This window comes from Chelmon rostratus, chromosome 3, assembly GCF_017976325.1.
Source record: "Chelmon rostratus isolate fCheRos1 chromosome 3, fCheRos1.pri, whole genome shotgun sequence".
Classification (NCBI taxonomy): domain Eukaryota; kingdom Metazoa; phylum Chordata; class Actinopteri; order Chaetodontiformes; family Chaetodontidae; genus Chelmon; species Chelmon rostratus.
Window position 1 is genome coordinate 22,601,154 of NC_055660.1, and position 21,267 is coordinate 22,622,420.

Genomic DNA, 21,267 nt, shown 5'->3' on the forward strand with positions numbered 1-21,267 from the left:
GTTGTTGAGTGTAATTAGCAACTCTGAAACACACTGTTTCAGCAGCTTTGTGCAGCAGAGCAACATCAGGTTTAGGCAAAGAGGACTGGATTCATTTGACTCACTGTCTAGACCTTACGATCTTAATCATTCTGCATGACTAGACAGGACCAAATCAACTGAAAGAGAACAGCCTGCACCCTTGTTGGACCCTTTCAGCTCGCACCTAGCATACACACAGAAAGTGTAATTTTAAGCTGAAATCCTGATGTTGAACTTCATGCCTAAGTGTAAAAGTAAAACTTTGTCACGCAGGAGGGGCAGATTCCCTGCACATGTGCTTTTTGCTGTTGCACTCACGCTGTAGAAACTTGATTCACAGACACAGAAAACACAGAAGGGCATCGTGGTTTTGAGTATCATATGAGGAAGTGTAGCTTTTCCCTCAGTTGACTTCAATTAGCTTTATTATTTGCAAAACTTAAGCAATTAAGTGCTTAATGATTGCACAAGGGCTCTTCATTCAGTTCGGTTAAGTTCACTCACAGTATCACAGAGACACGGAAGCTTTTGATTTAACATATTGCTTACTTTTTATCTCTTGTTAATGACAGAAAAGCTGAGTGCTGCTCCGCTGAGTTCTTCCAGAACTCTCTGTTGTAACTTTCCAGATCTCTCAGTCATACCTGGCAGTGAAGGGTGTGGCCAACACCTGCAGGGCAGAGCAAGACACAACAGAAACCAGCCCGGGCCTGAAATAGAATCAACAAAAATGCACAGGAGCACCGCCAAAAACTACCTGATGCTGCTTTGAGTCATGGCAGCCTTCATTCCCTCCCCTGCGTGAGATAACAGGTGGGATGGCGTTTCACACCGTTCCATGCGAGAGAGCTACACACCTCTAGGTAAACGCGCTGTGAGCTTTTTTCATGTCACAGCGCATTTTGAACATTCTGTTACAGTTTTCACCTCAAGCTGTGGGGTTTTTTTTTTGTTTGTCAGTGCGACACTTCGTACTCAGAGCTGAATTCTGAGAAGTCTTTCCCATCTACGTGATAAGTGGATGGTGTGTGTGACACAGTAAAAGTGACACAAAGATTGATGACAAATACTGATATGGTTTCTGGCAAAGGCCCAACAAGTTGAACTGCAAGTACAGCTCCCACACACGCCACATGCACTGCATAGAGGACTGTCATCCACTAGATACCGAGCATAAATCAGTTAGCCTCACTGAGGTTTGAAAGGGTTCCTACGTTCTGGAGAGCTGAAATTGTGGTTTAGTGAATGGAGAATAAAGGAGTTTCTCAATTAAAAGCATGAATGCCTCATTCATCCTTGCTTCACACATGAAAGCCACAGTCACACCTTGCTCAACACCACACATGCCACACCCATACCATCACCATTAATCACCCCGCTCACATAGAGCACTTCTTTGTTTTTTTTTTTGTTTTTTTGTGAGAGCAGAAGAGTGTGCACATTGTGTTTTTGTTGCAGGAACATCGCAGGAATCGATTTCATTTTGTTTTCAGATGAATGAATATTGACAGAGAGGTGCAGCCTGTAAGGGAATGTGCTACACAGGTAACATCGGCTTAAAGACACTTTCATGTTTTACTTCCAAAATCCTCAAACAAGAAAAGAACATAAATGCAGAGCTGGCGAATGTAACCACTGCCCTGCACCACACTCAGTACTGTACAACCGCAGCCTCACCTGAGGGCTACTGAGCAGCTCCTCAGAGCAGCAAGAGCTCATAAAGTGGGGCTGAGACATGGCAGCTCACACGCAGCCTGCAAAGGCATCAAATCGATCGCTGGAATGCAGACTAGAAGGAGAAACGTGGAGAGCTCTGATATGTCTGACACTGAACTGGAAGAGGAGTTAAATACATTTTCTTTGAGGTCTGATGCACACGATTTAATCATGAACTCTCTGAGTTGCGAGACAGGATAGGGGGCTGTAAATTACAGACTGATGAAGACACAGCACGTAAATCTTTCAGCCTTATCAAGGAGAGGAAAACTCCTGGTCCTGACCGCAGTGGGGGTAACCTCCTGAAATGCTGTGCCAGACGACTAAGTGTCTTTTTTCTGCATATCTTTCAGTCTTTGGGACAGCAGATGGTTTGGAAGGGATCTACTGTAGCTCCAGTGGCTAAAGAGGCATCACTGTGGTCATTCAATGATTATGGCTCTGTGTCTCATATCTCCCTTTTAATGAAAACCTTTGAACTGGTTGTTAAAAACAAGATTTTAGCTACTGACACAGGACAGACTGGACCCCAACCAGATTGCTGATAAGACATAGAAAGGGTTTGAAGACACTATGGCAACCCTGTTAAATCTTATTCTGAGGCTTCTGCAAGGGAACCAAAAACGTGCACCTCATTGATTTCTCCTTAGTTTTGAGGCGGTATGCAACCACACATCCTTGCCTATAGGCTGCCGTCTGCCGTAATTGTTGTTTTGAGAGTTTGACCCTTAAACAGGCTCTCCCTACAGGGCCTGTGTCCTTTCCCTGCTTTTACCTGTCCTACATACAAATGACTGTATGTGGGTGACTCTGTAACAGTCAGCCTTTTGCGCAATGAGGAACAGAGTCATGGCCAAGCGGTGGAGGAATTTGTCAGTTGGTGTGAACAGTCTTTGACACAGCTAAACATGTCCAAGACCAAAGAGACGTTCACAGGAGTCCCACTCCTCTCACTCCTGCCATCATTAAAGGGGAGCCTGTGACAGCAGTCCAGTAGTAAATATTTGGGACTAACCTGGATGACAGCCTTTGATGGCTTGCACTGAGTTTATTCTTAAAAAGGCAAACTCTCCCAGGAGGATTCATCCTCTGGGGACCATAAATGGACTGACTGCCTGACACTGGCATTAAATCTTGACCACATCTCACTAACATGTGAAACATTTCATGCTGAAAGTTAGCATGTTAACAGGAAACTCTAACGCTGGCATGTGCTAATGTTGCATACTGCTGATTTAGTGCACTGTATGATTTAAGCAGATGCATTTTGCCAGTCTCACTGTGTATGTCAGGACCTGAGTGCTGAGCAGATATTGGTTCAATTATTGAAAATTGCTTAAAGTCAATTTTTGATGTTTAATGTTGTTTTAGCAGCATGAATTTAATTCCAGAAAAAGCAAACAGTGTGAGAAACCTCACAGACAGTGTCAGATACTGTTGTTGCCTACTGCCAGAGGAAAAATGTCAGTCAGTTATGTTTTGCATAATCTCTGAACAATTACTATTAAAGTGTATTTCAAAAATGCTCTTTATATTTTCATAGTTTCAGTTTTATTTTTATCATTTAGCAAATGTACAAGTTGCACTAAATCTCATGAAACTTTACCTATTCTTACAACTTCTGTCTATAGAATACAGATGACTCTTATGCACTCGTTCACTGTGAAGTTTTCACAGTGTTGCGTGTCTGAGGTCTCTCACAAATTAACATTTCATTTAAAAGTTGTTCTTTAGGTGCGGGCCCTAACTTTCAGCAGACTAAACATTAACTAACTCAACCAGAGTGTTTTGCGGTTATCTGCGCTGTTTGCTGCACCCTTATTCTATCACAGGAGCGTCTGGCTACACTAATGTGCACAGACTCTGTCGAGTTGCGCTGTATTATGTGAATGCACATTCACAGCCTCACCTGGCTCCGCTAGTAGTGCAAAGTCTACATATTTACTAAGTTAAAGTGGGAGCTAAGTGTCTGAAATGGTTCAAATGTCAAGAGGCAATGGCAGGTCACCTCTTTCTATTGTTCCTGTAAATTTGCTTAGTGATAAACAGAGTTAAAGGACAGGGTGAAACCCTGTATTTTTTTCCCGAGGATGGTGCAACTCTGCTGTGCTGTGACATACTTGCAGGCAAACGTGTGCATGAATGTAACAGGAAAGAGTGCAGGCATCTCCAAATGGGACAGTGAAAGTCTAGTGAAGTGCACCTGAGCGGTACACAGGACAAAAAGTATCTTCACTCAAATGATACTGGGGTTTCAAACCCATCGGTATATTGGACATTACTTATAGCTTCACTTCAGCATTGGCACGTGCATGAGATGAGTCTGGAACCTTAACGTGAAAAGCAACAGTGAAAAGAAACACACAAAGCTGTGGGTTGTGTGTGTACAGTCAGTAAGAATCGTTTCTTAGTTTGAGGTAAAACAACTCTTCACTAGACTTAAACCATAAAATAATAATACAAGAATTATTCTACAATTGTCAGTATTTAAAAATAAATCCAAAACAGCAATTAAAAGAAAAGGTCCTTTTGATTCATGGGAGACAGCAGTGCAAAATCCTCTGGGTTACAGTTAAAGAAATGCTGTGGTAAAATGGAAAGACGCAAACAAGCAAGAGCTTGTTCTTGTTTGCATATGATGCACATGCCAAAGTACACTTTCAAGCAAAATAAAGAACACGCAGGAACATCTGTGGTGAGCTTTCAAACATTCCTGTGCCCACTCTTGAATGAGGCCAGGTATCGGCTGACATCATGCCAGGCTGTAAAAACAGCTTCTAACTGGCAGCCCTGCAGGGTATTGTTGAGCAAAACGCGAGAAAAAGTACAAAAATTTAAATAAAAGATGTGGGAAATTTGCTGAAACTATGAATAACAAAAGAGATCATGCTTCATGCAAGACAATCCGTACGACAAAGACGTGTGTGAGGAGACGTGTGCTGGCAGAGAGTCAAGTGAAAAAAAAAAAAATCATAGTCATAGACTTTTACACTGTTTGCAATGCTTGTTGCCTTGGTGATGTAACAGGTTTGGCCAGCATTTATGACAGCGTTGCTCAAGATGTTATGGCATAAATTCAATAAAGACGCGTCACATGTCAGAATACTGACAAAGTTGAAAGCCTGAGGGATTTGACAGGATAACTAATGCAAAGCAGTACAGTAACGGGTGTGGCTGCTGCACAATTTCCATGATACTTTGTAGGAATAAAAGATAAAAGTTCACATGGATGCCCTGTCTTCATGCACATTAATGTGCAGCATGGGAATAATGGGATAAAGAAGTACAAGTTATGTTTTGTATGAGGTTTGCAGGTAGTCGTGAGGTTTGAATTCAGTAAAGCAACAAGCGAAGGAGGATCAGGTTTAATCCTGCTTTTTCCTTCTGAGAAATGAACCTGAAGAGCGTGTGTGATGGGTGGGGCAGAGCTACCACTTTAGGTAATGCTCCTCCCTTCCGTCTCTCTTCAAGCATGCCCCCACCCACTCCAGGGGCAGCAGCAGCAGCCTTGTACAGGATAAAAAGGAGACAGAAGCAGATCTGTGCATCTCAGTCCGTCTCATTCTCTCCAAGACAGGCAGACCTCCTCAGCAGTCCTCACAATGTCACTGAGAGTCAGCAGCACCTCTACCACTTCTGGACGCTCCTTCGGAGGCAGTGGACTCGTAGGCGGAGGCAGTGGACTCGTAGGCGGAGGCGGTGGACTCGTAGGCGGAGGCTTCAGTTCAGGTGGAGGCTTGATGCAAAGGTCATACGCTAGAAGTGTGTATGGAGGTGCAGGTGGCAGTGGAGCAAAAGTCTCCATTTCCTCCGCTGGTTTTGGCAGTTATGGCGGTGGTGCAGGTGGCGGTTACAGTTTTGGCATGGGAGGAGGTGGCGGCGCCGGCTTCGGTGCCGGTGGATGCATTGACATCGGAGCAAGTGAGAAGGCCACCATGCAGAACCTGAACGACCGCCTGGCCTCCTACCTGGACAAGGTGCGCAGCCTTGAGAAGGCCAACGCTGAGCTGGAGCTCAAGATCCGCCAGTTCTTGGAGAGCAAGACCTCCCCCATCACCCGTGACTACTCAGCTTACGAGGCCACCATTGCTGACCTGCAGGGAAAGGTATGACTGCTGATTCCTGAATGAGATATCAAAGCATGTCGCACTGCAGTTTATCAGACCTTGCAGCAATCAGATGAACATGTTTAAAACGATGCTCTGGAACTTTAACTTAGGCAATGCACATGATTTTGTGGGTAGTGATTGTACAAGATGTGATGTGTACTTGACAGCATACTTTAATGTTTGCAGAGTCTGTTTACTGTTGAAATAATTATACTAATCATGTAAAATGAAACATTGCATCGCCACACAGATCCAGGCCGCCACTGGTGTCAATGGAGGCATCTATCTGGCCATTGACAACGCAAAACTGGCAGCAGACGACTTCAGAACCAAGTAAGTGGCAGGATGAGTGACAGAACAACTACTCTGAAGCAATACATGTGCAAATGTCTGACCTCTTGCTACCTCACAGGTACGAGAATGAGCTAGCCATGCGTCAATCAGTGGAGGCAGATATCGCCGGTCTAAAGAGACTGTTGGATGAGCTGACACTGGCCAGATCGGACCTTGAGATGCAGATAGAAGGCCTCAAGGAGGAGCTGATCTTCCTCAAAAAGAACCACGAGGAGGTGGGTAGCAAACGCTTCACTGCCATCTGAGTGGATTTGCGTCCAAGCGTCCACCTTTTACCAAACTTCTCTTATCCAACAGGAAATGGCAGCCATGAGGAGCCAGATGAGTGGACAGATCAACGTGGAGGTGGACGCAAAACCACAGCAAGACTTGAGCGCCGTTATGGCTGAGATCCGTGAACAGTACGAGAATGTGGCTGCCAAGAACAACAAAGAGCTTCAAGCCTGGTTCCAAACAAAGGTAAGACCGGACTAACCCTGGTGGTGATATCTACTGATTTCTGCTCGCCTATTGACTATTGCTCAAATGTGTATTGATATTCATGACACTGATGTTCTCCCATGTCTACTGCAGACAGAGGAGCTGAACAAGGAGGTGGCAATCAACACAGAAAATCTCCAAACGTCCAAGTCAGAAATCTCTGAGATCCGTCGCACATTGCAGGGCCTGGAGATCGAGCTACAGTCGCAACTTAGCATGGTAAATGATAACGATCTGGGGCAAACCTACACCTTTACATTGCCTACCTATCCCATCCTCAGTGAGATAAAATTGATGAGCGTGTTATTTTTCAGTTTATTCACCCCTTCCCTTCCCTTCCTCCTCCAGAAAGCGTCCCTGGAGGGCACTTTGGCTGACACAGAAGCACGGTATTCCATGCAGCTCCAAGGCCTCCAGATGCAGGTGACAGGCCTGGAGGATCAGCTGTCATGCCTGCGCACCGACATAGAAAACCAGAGCCAAGAGTACAAAATGCTGCTCGACATCAAGACACGACTGGAGATGGAGATCGCAGAATACAGGAGGCTGCTGGACGGAGGTGGCAGGTAATTCGCCTGCACGGAACAATTGTGTCCTTTCATCATAAACTAATATCTAGCTCTCTAAATTGAAGCATTGCACCGATTTTTAATGCAAGCACTGTAATTCTCTCCCTCCACAGTATCAGCAGCAGTTCAGGTCACTCCTCCTCCTCCAAGGTGATAGTGGTCACAGAGGAACTGAGGGATGGCAAGGTGGTGTCCTCTTCTGTCAGCAGCACCTAATAACCTGCCTCGCGCAGCAAACGCAGCGCAAGGGGCAACCTCTGAGGGCTACAAGCACAACATCTGAACCCTATACTTCCTTCACATGCAATAAAAGTCTCTCAGTGTGCTGACTACCTTTTTGTCCTATGTTTTCATTTGTGTCTTGACTCCAGATAATGCATTGTTTTAGCATGAACCAAAGGTCTTATGGAATTACATATGTCATCTTCACCCTGACACGAGTTATTTCAAGTATTTTTTGTGTGTAGAACCTGCACAGAATGAAATCAAAATAGCTTGAGGCGGCAGCAGTGCCAGCCACTTTACTGTATGTCCTCCATTTAAAAAGACAGAGAGGCTAGGCTAGTTCGGGCAGAGTAAGAGTAATAATGCTCTCCCCTCTCCTTAAAAAATTCCTCTGAGATACCAGGGAGTTCAGGACTGAAGCCCTGGAGGCTACACAGTGTTCAGCAATACAGCGCTACACGTGTACATCTCTTAAGCAGAGCATGTATTCATAAACTGAATGCATGCCCAGAGGATTTTTCTCTACTATAGCTAAAGATTCAGAACCAACACAAATTTTGGAGCGCCAGTAAACCTACAATGTGCAGCTGTCCTGGGTTCGAATCTGCTTTCTCCTGCAGTCCACATGCACATATGTGAGCATGAATTTGACTGTCTGGACATTAGCCTGGACTGGCAACTTGTCAAAAGAGTTTGCATTACTCACAACAAATGCGTTCTGGGATAGGTCCCAGTCCCTACGGCCATATTTTTTTCCCCAGGATGGTGAAGTTATGACCTGCCTCACTCTGACTCTGATTGGCTGGTACTTGTTGCCTTTGTTGGATGGGTTGGCTAGGTTTACAAATGTTGAGTGAGAGTGGTTAGGATTTGGGTCAGCCAATAAGAGGCAAAGTAGAGAGAGTCATGCCTTTGCCATCCTGGAAAAAAAAAAAAAAACCCTCCTCATGTCCTTCAGTTGGTTAAAGCTGCATCAGCCAATGTTTGGCCACTAGGGGGCAATAAATTGATACGAGATGCTGCCCAGTGAATGTTTAGCCTTTATAGACTATAATAAAACAAATGCTAAAATTTAGGGGTTTTAAAATTGGATAATATAAAGACCTTATTTGTTCTGAAATGAGTCTTATCAATAGTTTGACCTCTCTTTTATAATGATGTACTCTGGGGAAAATGCTGTGTGAGCCAATGGATATTTTTTTTGGTTGCAGTACTGTGGTTGGCCATGGGACAAATTGGCAGGAAGGCTGACGTGCAGCGCCTTACCAGACTCTGCTAATGTTTCCATGAGGCAGAGGAACTGTAAAATCTGCCAACATACACGTAGTCTTAATACAGGAGTTGTTATTACTGATGTGTTAGCCGATAGGGCCTTTGCATCCAGCAGAAACAGAGCATCATTATAACTCCATTGGAATCCTCTAGCCACCTTATCAATGTAAGTCTACTTTTAATTGGCCTATTAGCTCTAGTTTCTCCACCAACCCTGAAGAAGTGTTTGGGTCTTTAGATTGTAGATGTTGCTGTTTGGTGCTGGGTGAGTGGGTAGTGTAGCTGCAATGGGTTTAACTAGAGCTTGTTTCCTTTTTTGGGTAGTAATTTCTGTGGGTTTGTTGCTATGAGGGACCCCGTCCTTACATTTTTGATTAATGCAATTTTAACAATACGTGGATGAATACGTTCAAGCTACTGGAAACCATATCTGATGTGTGCTATAGAACAACATTCATTATTCACCGGTGAGGGGCTTGAATAGAATCTGTTCATTATGAAATTACAACACAGAAAGAAGTTTAGTTCAACTGCACGATCTTTATTGACTTTTGATAATGCTGCTAATTTATGACTCAATCTCATCCACGTCCACGTCAACAGTCTTGCTGCTCTCGACCACCTTTCCATCCACAACTGTCTGCACCAATGTGATGACCTTTGTGACCACTGAGGAAAAGGAAACAACAATCATGAGCGAATCGCATTTCTTAGATTTGGTTAAAATGTGTCAATTTAATGATAAACTGAAAATTTTATTTATGAAAAATTGCCTACCTTGTTTTGAACTGGCAATGGAGAGAAAGAGAAAGAAGAAAACATTAGTCCAGGACAAATCTACAGGACACTTAAAATGTTAATTTAAATGTTTTTCTCTGTAAACTCTAATCCCCCGGTCCAGTCAGCGTTTCTCTCTCTTCATCAGGTCTCACCTGTCATCCTCCCCGTCCAGCAACCTCCTGTACTCTGCGATCTCCATCTCCAGCCGGGTCTTGAGGTCCAGCAGCATGTCGTACTCCTGCTTGTTGCTGGCGATGTTGGCATGGAGCTGGGACAGCTGAGCCTCCAGGCTTGTGACCATGTTCTGGAGGCTTGCCAGCTGAGCAGAGTAGCGTGCCTGAGTCTCTGCCAGCGTGCCTTCCAAAGACGCTTTCTGTTGTGGTCGGAGAAAGATGTTGTTAGGTGAGTAAGCAGTCAGTGATTAAAATTCAGAGTTGTCACTTCTGCACTACAAATCTGCCGCAAGGCCTGTTGGTGTGAGTGTGTAACTAGCATCAAGTGTGCATTCTGCGTGCTTTGGAAGTACCATAATTTGCATGGCTATCAATCTTCTTCTCATTTACAGTGTTGTCGTATAGTAGCATCACAGTGTCAAATCTAATTTATAATCAGTCTTTATTATGGATATATGTTGACATACCATGCTCAAATGGGACTGCAGTTCAATCTGAAGCCTCTGGAGGGTGCTCTTCAGGTCCTTAATCTCTGTGCGGGTCGTCACCAGAATCTCTGAGTGTGTGATCACATCCTGCTCCACTGCTGCGACCTGAACAGATCATAAAAACAACATTATGCAACAATTATTAGTGACACACTATCAAGATAAATGAGTGCAGCTGAACCCTGAAGGTTGCTCTCACCTTGTTCTGGTACCACGCCTCGAGGTCTTTGCGGTTCTTGGAGATCACGCCCTCGTAGTGTTCCCTGATCTCTGACATAGTCTGGTTCAGGTCTGTAGAGGGAGTAGCGTCCACGGCCACATTGACCTGCCCGCCCATCTGACTCCTCAGCAGAGCCATCTCCTGCAGGGGTAAAAGGACACAACCTCAGTCAGCTGGTGCAACTTAAAAACGTAAAATTTCATAATGTTTTTATCATTTCAACAAGAGTATTCAATGAATTCTGTTTGTACTGTTTTGCACACATGCTTTTGGTTTTTGACCTGCGTTAATTGCGCGTGTGTGTGGGGTTGGCGGGTTCAGTGTGCTTGAGTGTGTGCGAGACAAACAGTAGCGATGAGCTAATGGAGCAAAGAAGAATACTAGGAAGTGTGCAGAGAGAAGGGGTGCAGAAGGCGGTGGACGGTGTGTGAAAACATTAACCTAACATGGAATTTCCTCAGTGTTACTGGAGGTAAGGCAGAGGTCATGTGTGCAAATTCTGACCGGCTTAGGCCACAATACATGGCCATGATAAATGGTGACAACTTTGTCTTGCAGTGAATAGCTGCAGAAAAGATGGATGATAGTGTGCAGTGTTCAGTAGTGATCAGTCACCAGTGTAGTAACATATATGTTCTGAGTGGGTGTTGGTCTGTGTGTATCAGGGGTGTCAACAGATGTAAACACTTTCGTTTTGCTGCTTGTGAAACTGCCATAAGCCAACACTGAATCAAACGGACGGCTGCTCGCTGTCTCTCATCTCCACACTCTCACCTCTTCGTGATTCCTCTTGAGCATCATGAGCTCGTCCTTCAGGGCCTCGTACTGGCTCTCCAGATCCATTCTGGCCAGGTTCATCTCGTCCAGCACCCTCTTCAGTCCGGCGATGTCTGCCTCCACAGCCATCCTCATGGCCAGCTCGTTCTCAAACCTGAGGGGGGACAACGGGTCAGAGAGGTTTCAGTGCTCCGTCAAGATTAGAAGTTGTCAGTTAGGCATGAGTTCACGCTCTGATGCACATGTGAAGTTTCACTTATGTGCCGGGGCAGAGCGGCACGGAGAGCACGCAGAGAACGCACTCACTTCATTTTGAAATCATCGGCGGCCAGCTTTGCGTTGTCAATGTCCAGGACGGTCTTGGCATTGAGTCTGGAGGCAATGCGAATCTGAGGAGGAGAAAAGCAAACAGGCAAACAAGTCAGTTCATTGGTCCTTAAAGAGTGAACAGTACACAAGACACAAAGCTTAAATATCCACATACACATAAACTGAATTATACATGTAACAGTTTTTAAACTTAAAAGAAGGAAATATATGTACAGCAAAACTGCAAAGAATAGATGTACTGTGACACACTGATACCAGATAGCTGAAATATGCAGTCAGACAGGCTCAGCTGTAAACTGTCAGTGCATCCCTTGTAATTCTCACTGTAACACGGCTGGATGTGATGCACAGATGGAATGAATCTGGTATGACAGTCATGATTGTTCCCTCCTCGCTGCTCTCTGCGTTATGAGCTTCCTTCCTCTTACCTTGTCCTTCAGGTCATCAATGATGGCAAAGTAGTGGGTGTAGTCGTGGCAGATGACGGTCCTGCTCTGGTACCACTCTCTGATCTGCTTGTCCAGGCGGTCGTTCTCCTTCTCCAGGGTGCGCACCTTCTCCAGGTAGGAGGCCAGACGGTCGTTCAGGTTCTGCATGGTGGCCTTCTCGTTGGCCCCAACGTGGAGGTCCAGGCCATCAGACAGGTTGAAGCCTCCGGCGGCCGGTGCATAGCTCATCTGAGAGGAGGAGATGCGGGTGCCGCGGCCGCCTGCTCCACCATAGACACTCATGGTCTTCTGACCGTAGGATCTGGTGCTGAACGACATGCTGGGAGGTCTGGATCTGGACGTGGAAGGATTACAGGAGTTGATCTGCAGTGAGCATCACTTTGGTCTCCTAGGTTATATAGCTGTCACAGACGGCAAAGTGGGAAGGGCCAGGAGGGGTAGCTGAAAGAGAGGAATGCGGCTGACAGGCTACCCCCCTACTCCTCTATGCAATCTGTCCATCAGCACGGGTGCGGTGACTGGTGAGGAGGGTTTCATCATTTCAGGTCGAACTTGTGATTCCACATTTTTTACTGTTTTTTTAGCGGAAGGATGTTCTTTGAATACTCCTCAGATCAGAAGAGGAGTCCTGCACCTGCAGCAGTTTGGTCCTTGCCCCTTGTTTGGTGGCTTGAAAGCAGGTTTAGAGACACAAACATACATCGTTTCAAATCATGTGTTCCTGTAGAAGAAACTGCAATGTGTAACTACCTTGTCAAATATTCACTCAAAGCAGTGACAAAAATGGCACATACCAGCGACAGTTTCACCTGAGTGAAAGATGAGGGGTCGAGGGTTGAGGACAAGGCATTTTCTAAACTTACTTTTGACTTACTGTAAGCTATAGTACTAATTCATACCTGCACCGATCTGTGAATAAATCTGTTCTTGCACTTCTGGTTCAATGATAGTTATATTGAATCTAATCTCATCTAAAAACGGACCAAATTATATGTAATCGTGTTCTGTAATCTACATTCATCTTTCAAACAGGAGAAGCTGAACACAAAGATCGAGTTAGAATGAACAGCTGAATATTTCATTGTCGACCTTGTGTTAATCACACAGGTGACACAGGTGACACAGGTGACACAGGTGGGCTGAGACTCCGACTGTCTTCTGACCAGTTTTAAATACAGATAAGATAACTAACGCAACAAGGCAACTTATTTCTACACATCATATACTGGAGTTAAAACAAACTTTGAAAACATCTCTGCATGCTCCCGTGCTCATGGAACGTTTTTTTAAACCATCAAGTCAACAGATTTGTTTTGTTGTCAGTCTATTGGCAGGCATGTTAACTAACCTGCCCCACCATCGCCACATGGCCCGCATCACCACATGCTACAAGTCATATAAAAAAGAAGACTTGGACTAGGATAATGTTTTCAATACATGCACCTCATGCAAGCAACCCGGGAAACCTGTGAACATTCTGCTTAATTATATGTGCTTAGCATTCAAGCACATTGTTGTGTTTTTACTTACATTTAATGTTACAAAAATGTAACTGCCTTAACTGACAGCTTCTGTGGCGTTATTCATATTTGCGATGAATAAATGAAATGATTGAAGTGGACTTCTTTAAATGTGCCGACGGCTTTCAGTGCGGGCCATTTTTAGTCATTCTTTGTTCTTCAGGAACAAAGAAGCAATTCTCTGATCATCTGATAGCCTGCCTGGGTTGCATCATTTACGGTGAAACGCTGAGATTTAATCAGTGCAACAGAAGCTGTATTCGTCTTTAGAGGGTGGGATTCCCTCTCCAGACAAGCCCGACCAGTTCCTGATAAACTCACTTGTTTCACTGGTGAAACTGCACTCACTGCTGTCACATGACTTCCTGTTCCTGTGTGTCCAAATCTGTGTAAATACTTGTAAGAGCCTGACGTCAACTTGTTAACATGTAGATAGTTCTATTGCTTTATAATTATCGTTGAAGCCTGCTCATGACAGAAGCACATCCCTGTGCCGGCGAAAAATGATCGTCATGTTGTTGTTTTTTCTGCTTGTCTCTTTGAAGGACGTAGCCGGGCTGCCTGCCTGCCGTCCTCTGTCATCATCTCACGGCCTCCTCCATCAGCAGCCGCTCACACGCAGGGTGAGGCCTGAAGAAAGAGGATGACTGTCAGTTTGACTGCATCTGCGGAATGTCAGGCACTCTGCGTCTTTAAACTGGTACCATGTGGAAAATGGTGTTAGAGGCACACGACACACATTTCATTCCAGCGACAGATATCAGGTAGTAAAATGATTTATGTAGGACGGTGCCTGTCAAGTCCTTGACTTGACTGTAATGTTAAATTAGAGCCTGACGTGAGCTGCGATGACGAAAAGGCGAGATCATTACCATAATCTATAGGAGCCAAACTGACTATTTTGGTAAACTGGAAAGAGTCAAATCTGACCATCAAATGCTTGTTACTGTTATAAACACACACAGCAGACAGTGGCACCCCATCCAACAACTACCACACCAGTAAGATACAGATTTATAATGGCTCAATGTGTATTTTGGGTGGAAGAGAGCATAGGTGATGAAGGATAATATATTAAAATGAGGGTAGAGGGATGAAGGGATGAGGGTCAAGGGATACAGGGAAAGAGGGATGAAGGTCAAGGAATGAAGGAGTAGAGGAAGCAGGGTGAAATATGCTCCTTAAGGCAGCCAGAGTTGTAGCTACCACTTCACAGTGAGGACACGTCCTTTTTCCTGTGTTCTTTTGTTGTCTACGGAGCTTGACATATACAGTTTGGCTCATTTTAAAGATGCTTTTTGAAATGTGTTAATTTTCTCAGGTGTTTGAGGTTTGGGTCATTTTCTGATTGGCTGTTGCAGTCTGCTTGCTGATGTTGTTGCCAGGTGAGGGTCCAGCATCTAAATGTTGCACCTCTGAAAAAACTAAGTGCTGACAATGTGCAGTGACACAATACATTGGAATTAAAGGAATTAGATACGTGGCAGTGAGGACAGGGCTTCGAAGCAGCATTCAGACTATGATAACGTCTCTAACACCTTTCTGATGCGCTGAGACTTCATGCAAAGTGAATTTTAGAGGTGGTGTGATTGCATATAAAGTAAATCACAAATTTCCTCTTGAGACAGAGATGCATCAGTGTGAAAAACTGAATGTTACCTCCCTGTTCTGGAATAAAAGCATCCTCTCAGAACCGATTCTCTGACCAGAATCATTTTTTTCATAGCTGCATAGCAGCTTCATAGCTCCAACCCAAACCAGCATGTCCCACGGGGTCCCACAGCGTCCACATTCTTTCTCCAAAGCCTTGCGGGCCTAACAGTAATGCAATAAACTGATAGCCATGATTGGCTTGTGGAACAACTTTTACCCAAAACATTTTCCTCACCTCGTGGAAGAAAAGGTCTTTTGTTCTCACAAGAATGTTGCTCTGCCTGCCTCCTCTGTGCCACACCGACAAAGGCTACTGCAAAGGCTTCCTGTAAGATAATCGAGGGTGGTGATATGTTGCATCGGTAAGAAGAATTTCTGGTGTACCGACACTCCTTTATGTGCTCACGCTCCTGCAAACAGTTTCAGCTGCATGTTAGGGCATTTTGTGACATTTTATTCATATTGTTGCTTTTTATACATCGAACAGTTAACACATGAATTTTTACACTGTTGAATAAAAAAGACATGCAATATAAGTCATCACTTTCTATGCAAGACAAATACATACATAGAATGAGTGTATGCAGACAGTGAACGGGCAGTATATTCTACCAGGAGCCTGGACCTGTTGCTCACTGTCCATTGTTGCCCTGTGTTGAACGAGTCTTATCTCATAGCTCAAACAATTTGACGCATAAATGAAAAAATGAACCTCAGTGTGAATCACAATGTTATCAGTCCCGATTTAAAATAATCACAGATAACAAATTGACACAGTCTTTGAGTTATAAACTGCTGTTTGGCTCTGTGATGAAATTAAACAGTGCAGGTTATGCTGTCAGTAAGTTGTCATAGGTGTGTTGCTCCCGTATTTATCTTGCAGTGGTTAAACTGACCTCCACCAGTATTTAGAGATGCATGTGCGATATATAGCTCCAGAGAGTTATCCAATCCGGACCGAGCATGCACTCACCACCTCCCGTCAGCGCTCCACGCCCTCTTTCTTTTTACTGGAACAGCAGGCAGAGGCATCAAAGTGGACACAAAATCATCTGCCACTAAGTACAAGAACAAGTGGAAGAATGGCTGCATTGTGTGTCTTCCTCTTTTTGCTCAGTCCTTCAGTCCTTCAGTGATTCACAGGCACGTTCTGCAGCTGTTTGCTCTCAAATGCTGTTGTGTTGTGTGTGTGTACCGGACAGCCTCACAGTTTGTGTCTGCCTGTGTGTAACAAATGAAATAAAAGCACATAGGAATTATTAGCAAAATGTATTTAAAGTATCAAAATGAAAGTGCTCGTCCTGCTGTTTAACGATTGCATGATTATATCAGATCATTTTTGGATTAATATCTCTGCTGCATTTGTGTGTGTTGAATCTTTCTGCTGTAGATGTTTCAAGTTGAGGTCATTTTAACTGCTTTATGTACTGCTGGGTATTTTAATCTACAGCAGGGCTACAGCATAAAATCAACATGTTATGCTGCTGTCCTGTGAGAACCACGTATCTCTAACAAGTCTTTTCATGAGCTCAGAAAAGCAGCCTGTTTTCAGCTTTGTGACAACGCATTTCCAGCTAATCCAACAGGTTTTTAAATAGCTTACTTTACTAAAGAAGTTGGAAAATTTTCTCTACCCTTAAGGGAACACTTAATCCTTCAGAAACGTTCAAATTTGGAGATACAGTTTTCTCAGGAAGGTTATGAAAACATATGACCTGATAAGTAACTAGCAACTAAAGTGCAGTGGAGTAAAAAGAGAGATGTAGTACAGGTATTTTTGTACTTGAGTAAATGTACGCTCCCTTTATGTGTTTTTTCTACACTGTAACAATCTGATGAGGTCAGATTGTCTTTCAGAAGAATGAAGAGAGTTTGGTGTAGCAGCAGTTTCAGCTCTCACAGCTCTCTTGGGTGTGGCAGGGTGATTCACTGGGGGCTCCTGCACGGAGAACATGCTCGATCTCCACGGTGAGCAGATTTCGCAGTGACTGTCACTAGATGGTGCACTTTGGCTGTGAATCTCACCTCCACAGCTCAGAAATCTGCTGAACAGGAAGGGTGTGGCTGCGTGATCACCCCTCACATTTGTCAAGTCAGCTGAAGACATATAGCAACCCTTATTTATTACATTCTGTTTCTCCGCTTGCCCGACTCACGATCTTTGTGTAGGTTTGCAACATGATGGCTGTCTGTAGCACCGTCGCCAGGCTTGTTTGCTGATGCTTTTTAAAAGTCCGGGGAGCAAATGGTGTATTCTTAAATAACTGTTATTGTTCTTTACATAGTTTATGAGCAGTTTAATGTTCAAATAAAGTGGAACAACAGGAGAGAAGCTCAGGTTACATACTGAGAGCATTTGCTTGAGGAGCTTTTATTTTAAATGTGGTATTTATTTGTGCTGTGTGAAATCCCATAAAAGTGACACCACAGTACGACACCTTTCTCAAGCACATACGCCCTTAATCACCGCCCATCAACACTTGATTTATTGTTTCAGTTTCCAGCCAAAGCAAAAACTTGCTCGTGAAGTAGACAGAAGAAGCTTTCTTCTATTACATCTTTATTAACGGTACTGCTGGAACAAGCAAAGGAAGCTTTACTGACACAGCAAACTTAGAAGCTTTTTGTTCCTGTAAGCTTCAAAGCATCTGTATTTACAACTCATCATTCAATGTACGGTGTGCAGGTGAGTGTTTAACTTTGCCCACAGGAACTTTTCCCACGTAGAGAGAACCAACATCCAACACTGATCTGTCACACCATGACACACACACACACACACACACACGCTCGCACACAGGATGAGATAATGCCTGTGGAGGGGTGTGGTACATTGTGAGGAGGCTCCCAGGAGTGTGTTGCTCTACACGGGCTCACATCTGTGATTCATTGTTGCTAACTCTGCACAGAGCTGCTCTTGTGGAGCACCGTTGTGCACCGGACTTTTCCAAACGTTCCTGCAAACCTTTCAAACGGTTTAATTATTGAGCAGGAAAGAACTGATTAACTTTTCACACAGGGTAGATTTAGCTTTTCGCTGAAAGTCGTGTAACTTTGGAAGTGGTTCACAGAACGCTATCAAGCACTCGTAGAGGCAACGTCTCTTTTATTGGCTCAGACAAATACACAGGGTGACAGAGGTCAGTGTTGGTTAACTACTGAGCCAAGTTTTCCAGAATGTGGTGCAATGGGCTGCTCGGTGGTTACTGAAGAAGTACACTGCTGTTTGTTGTTTGTTTCCCTGAAACAGAGTGAAGAAAAAAGATATCTCTGCATGGGAAATAACAGCCCCACAAGTCCCATAACTTATTTCTTTATTTTATTCGACTTTTAAATTTTATCATCATATTTTATATTATTTTGAGCTTTGAGCATTTGAGCTAACATCAGGATGCTAACGTGCTGATGTTAAGCTGGTATAATGTGATGCTCATGTTCATCATTTTAGTGTAATGTGTTAGCATGCTAACATTTCATAATTAGCACTAAACACAAAGTACTGCTGAGGCGGATACTGAATCAAAATAAGATGAACAAAATGTTCTATCTACATTGCTAAAAACAAACAGGTAATGAAGGCAATGCTGTAGTGTGACAGCTGCATATTGCTGGTGGGGATGTGAGTCGCACAAATGTGCCAGCGGCAGTGACAAACCTCAAGCTGCTAAAACAAAGAACAAAGATGCACTGATGTGTTATCTTCACCTGACGAGATGAAGCAACCAGTTTGTGAAAGACATGGGAACGCCGGCCAACTCTCATTCCCACTGCGCCACTAAACCGACGGCGAGGACGTCTGCGCTCAGGTGCAGGAATCCAGACCATCCTGACCTCAAGACAACAGGCGAGATTCAAGCAGGAGTGGTGACACCCACCTACTCCGCCAGTTGCTACGCGGTAAACAAACAGTGGTTTATTTTGATGTTGTTTTGAGACTATGGTAACTTTAAGGTGGTACGTATGGCCAAGGGGGCGGAGAAAGAACGGTGGACTTCCTGAAGTGTCTCCTCTTTTGTTTTTGCATTGAATAGAAACAATCCCTCTATTCTTTACAGCTGAGAGAAGGAAACTCAGATCAGAACAGATGATCATGCATGAAGTATATAGCTGCTGTTAGTGGAGACTCCATGTTATAGTTCATTGTGAAAATATTTCAGCACCACCCTGTTACAAAAAACCTGTCATTAATCACTGGTTTGCTTCTGATTTATGAGTTCAGAATATATAATTAGTGTTATTCAAACCTACTTTTGACACGTTTATGATTTTCCTCTTTGTTATTTGCTCCTTACCTTGTCGATTACAGCAGAGGGCACTGTAATTAACATTACATTAATAACACATTGCACAAGAATTACTAATTGCACCATCGAAGTTGAGAGCAGCCTCCGTCACTAAAGGCTGAAGCCTGTTTACTGAGGAATCTTATCTCGAGTTTAACTCCATATCTTTCAGTAAGCAGTGGGATTTTCAGTTTATTACTCGTAGAGCATAAAATACACCCACTGAGGACAGGAGGAGAAGCTTTATGATTTGCATCAAGTTAGAAGGAAAGCATTCGAATAAATTCTTGGATTTAACTGTCTAAATCAGTGACTAGATCAAATGCATAAATGATGCATTTATTTTCACTGTGTTCAGTATCACAGAATTTGTTCTCAATCCTGCTCAGATCACCACCAAAAAGTAGCTTAATAAGGGCTTGAAGGTTTCATGCGAAGCTTAAACACACAGTCTTACTCACTCGCCATAGTTACAGCGTAACTGAAAATGGTTGCATTACTGCAAATAAAAGAGCTGAAAAGGAAAAAGTGGTGGAGTTTCTTGTAAGGGTTGTAGAGAAGATTTCAGTCAACTGTGTGCATGAGTCATAAGGTTTGTTTCAGTGAAAACACCCATTTATGGTGTCCAGCCCACGGTGACGTCCACTTCGCTTTGACACAGTGATAATGTGAGTCAGCGTGTTTTACAGCCGCGATCAGCCAGGTACTTCTCAGCACCTGTGATACGACTGGCGCAGATTCAGCTGCAAAACAAAGAAAGTCCGAAGTCTGTGATGAATTTTTTAGTGTGTTGGATACTGGATTGGAGCACTTAAGCTCCTGTTGTGGACGACAAGCTGTAAACATCATATTTAGGTAAAAACTGCACAAGTCTCCTCAGTCTCAGACACCTGGCTGCACCTCCCGGGGCTTTGTGTGTTTTCCCCCTCTGAGCTCCTGGTGGGAGTATTGTCTTGTTCTCAGCGAGGGTCTTAATTTGGAGGAGTCATTTTTCACTCACTGTTTTCATAATGTGGGTGCTGACAGGCCCGCAGAGACCGTACATAACAGCGATGAAGGGCTGCACAAATAAACCGGACTTGTTTTTAACTCCAATCATGACAAGAGCAACCTGGGTCCCACATATTGAACATTTTGGTCTTCGGCCCATGTAATATTCATAAGATATGACTGTTTCAACTCTTCAAATCACAAAAGCCTTCTGTAATTATTTATTTGTTGGAAAAGTTATTTCCCTTAAAAAGACATTTATTGAAGCAGGCTACGTTCAGAAGTCTAAAATAGTCTAGAAAGGAATTAGCTTGGCTGCAGTGCACACGCATACTTTGAGTTGTGTGGCCCGTTTAATGGAAGAGTTGAACGTTTTGGGAAACATGTCATTGCGCTTTCTTAGCACTCTCATGATGGTGTGCTAAACCGGTTAGCTTATCTTCGCATAGCATAGCATAGCAAAAAGACTGGAAGCATTCTTGGTCGGTTGCAGTTCCTACCAAGTTCTCCATTGGTTGCCAGGCAATCTCGCAGTGATGACCAAACTCCAGGACCTTTCAGCAGAGCCAGGCTAGCTCTTTCCTGCTGCTTCCAATTTTAATGCTATGCTAAGCTAAGATAGCCATCTTCTGGCTCAAAGTTCAGGTTGGAGACTCTCAGAGGACCACTATGACTCCCAAGGGGGAAGTCAAGTGACCAACAAAGGCAGCTGAAGGCATCAGTCGGCTAGTTTTCAGTGGCCTTGCTAGCTTCCTTCCAAAGTCTGACATTAAATACATTATGAAAATTCATGCAAACACAATATCTCGCTAATCAGATTTTGAACAACACAATTGAGGAAGTTAAATTTCTGTCATG

The 21,267-nt window shown here is 43.9% G+C and overlaps 2 protein-coding genes across 3 annotated transcripts; one reads left to right on the top strand and one right to left on the bottom strand.

Annotated features, from left to right (window-relative positions):
- The first annotated feature begins 5,272 nt into the window (after positions 1-5,272).
- Positions 5,273-7,581, top strand: LOC121625765 (keratin, type I cytoskeletal 13-like). The gene is made up of 7 exons (XM_041964016.1): positions 5,273-5,843; positions 6,097-6,179; positions 6,259-6,415; positions 6,498-6,659; positions 6,774-6,899; positions 7,029-7,246; positions 7,363-7,581. Exons 1-7 carry the CDS (start codon positions 5,340-5,342, stop codon positions 7,463-7,465), a joined length of 1,353 nt encoding a protein of 450 aa, XP_041819950.1. The 5' UTR covers positions 5,273-5,339; the 3' UTR covers positions 7,466-7,581.
- A 1,691-nt stretch (positions 7,582-9,272) lies between these two features.
- krt98 (keratin 98) lies at positions 9,273-12,345 on the bottom strand. 2 transcript variants are annotated; one of them, XM_041964037.1, is made up of 9 exons: positions 11,943-12,345; positions 11,491-11,573; positions 11,182-11,338; positions 10,387-10,548; positions 10,167-10,292; positions 9,852-9,899; positions 9,679-9,809; positions 9,524-9,534; positions 9,273-9,415 (listed from the first exon to the last, which is right to left on the bottom strand). In XM_041964037.1, exons 1-9 carry the CDS (start codon positions 12,279-12,281, stop codon positions 9,315-9,317), a joined length of 1,158 nt encoding a protein of 385 aa, XP_041819971.1. In that variant the 5' UTR covers positions 12,282-12,345; the 3' UTR covers positions 9,273-9,314. The 2 variants fall into 2 exon arrangements, with proteins under 2 accessions (XP_041819971.1, XP_041819962.1); XM_041964028.1 differs by having other exon boundaries at positions 9,679-9,899.
- Positions 12,346-21,267: the final 8,922 nt, after the last annotated feature.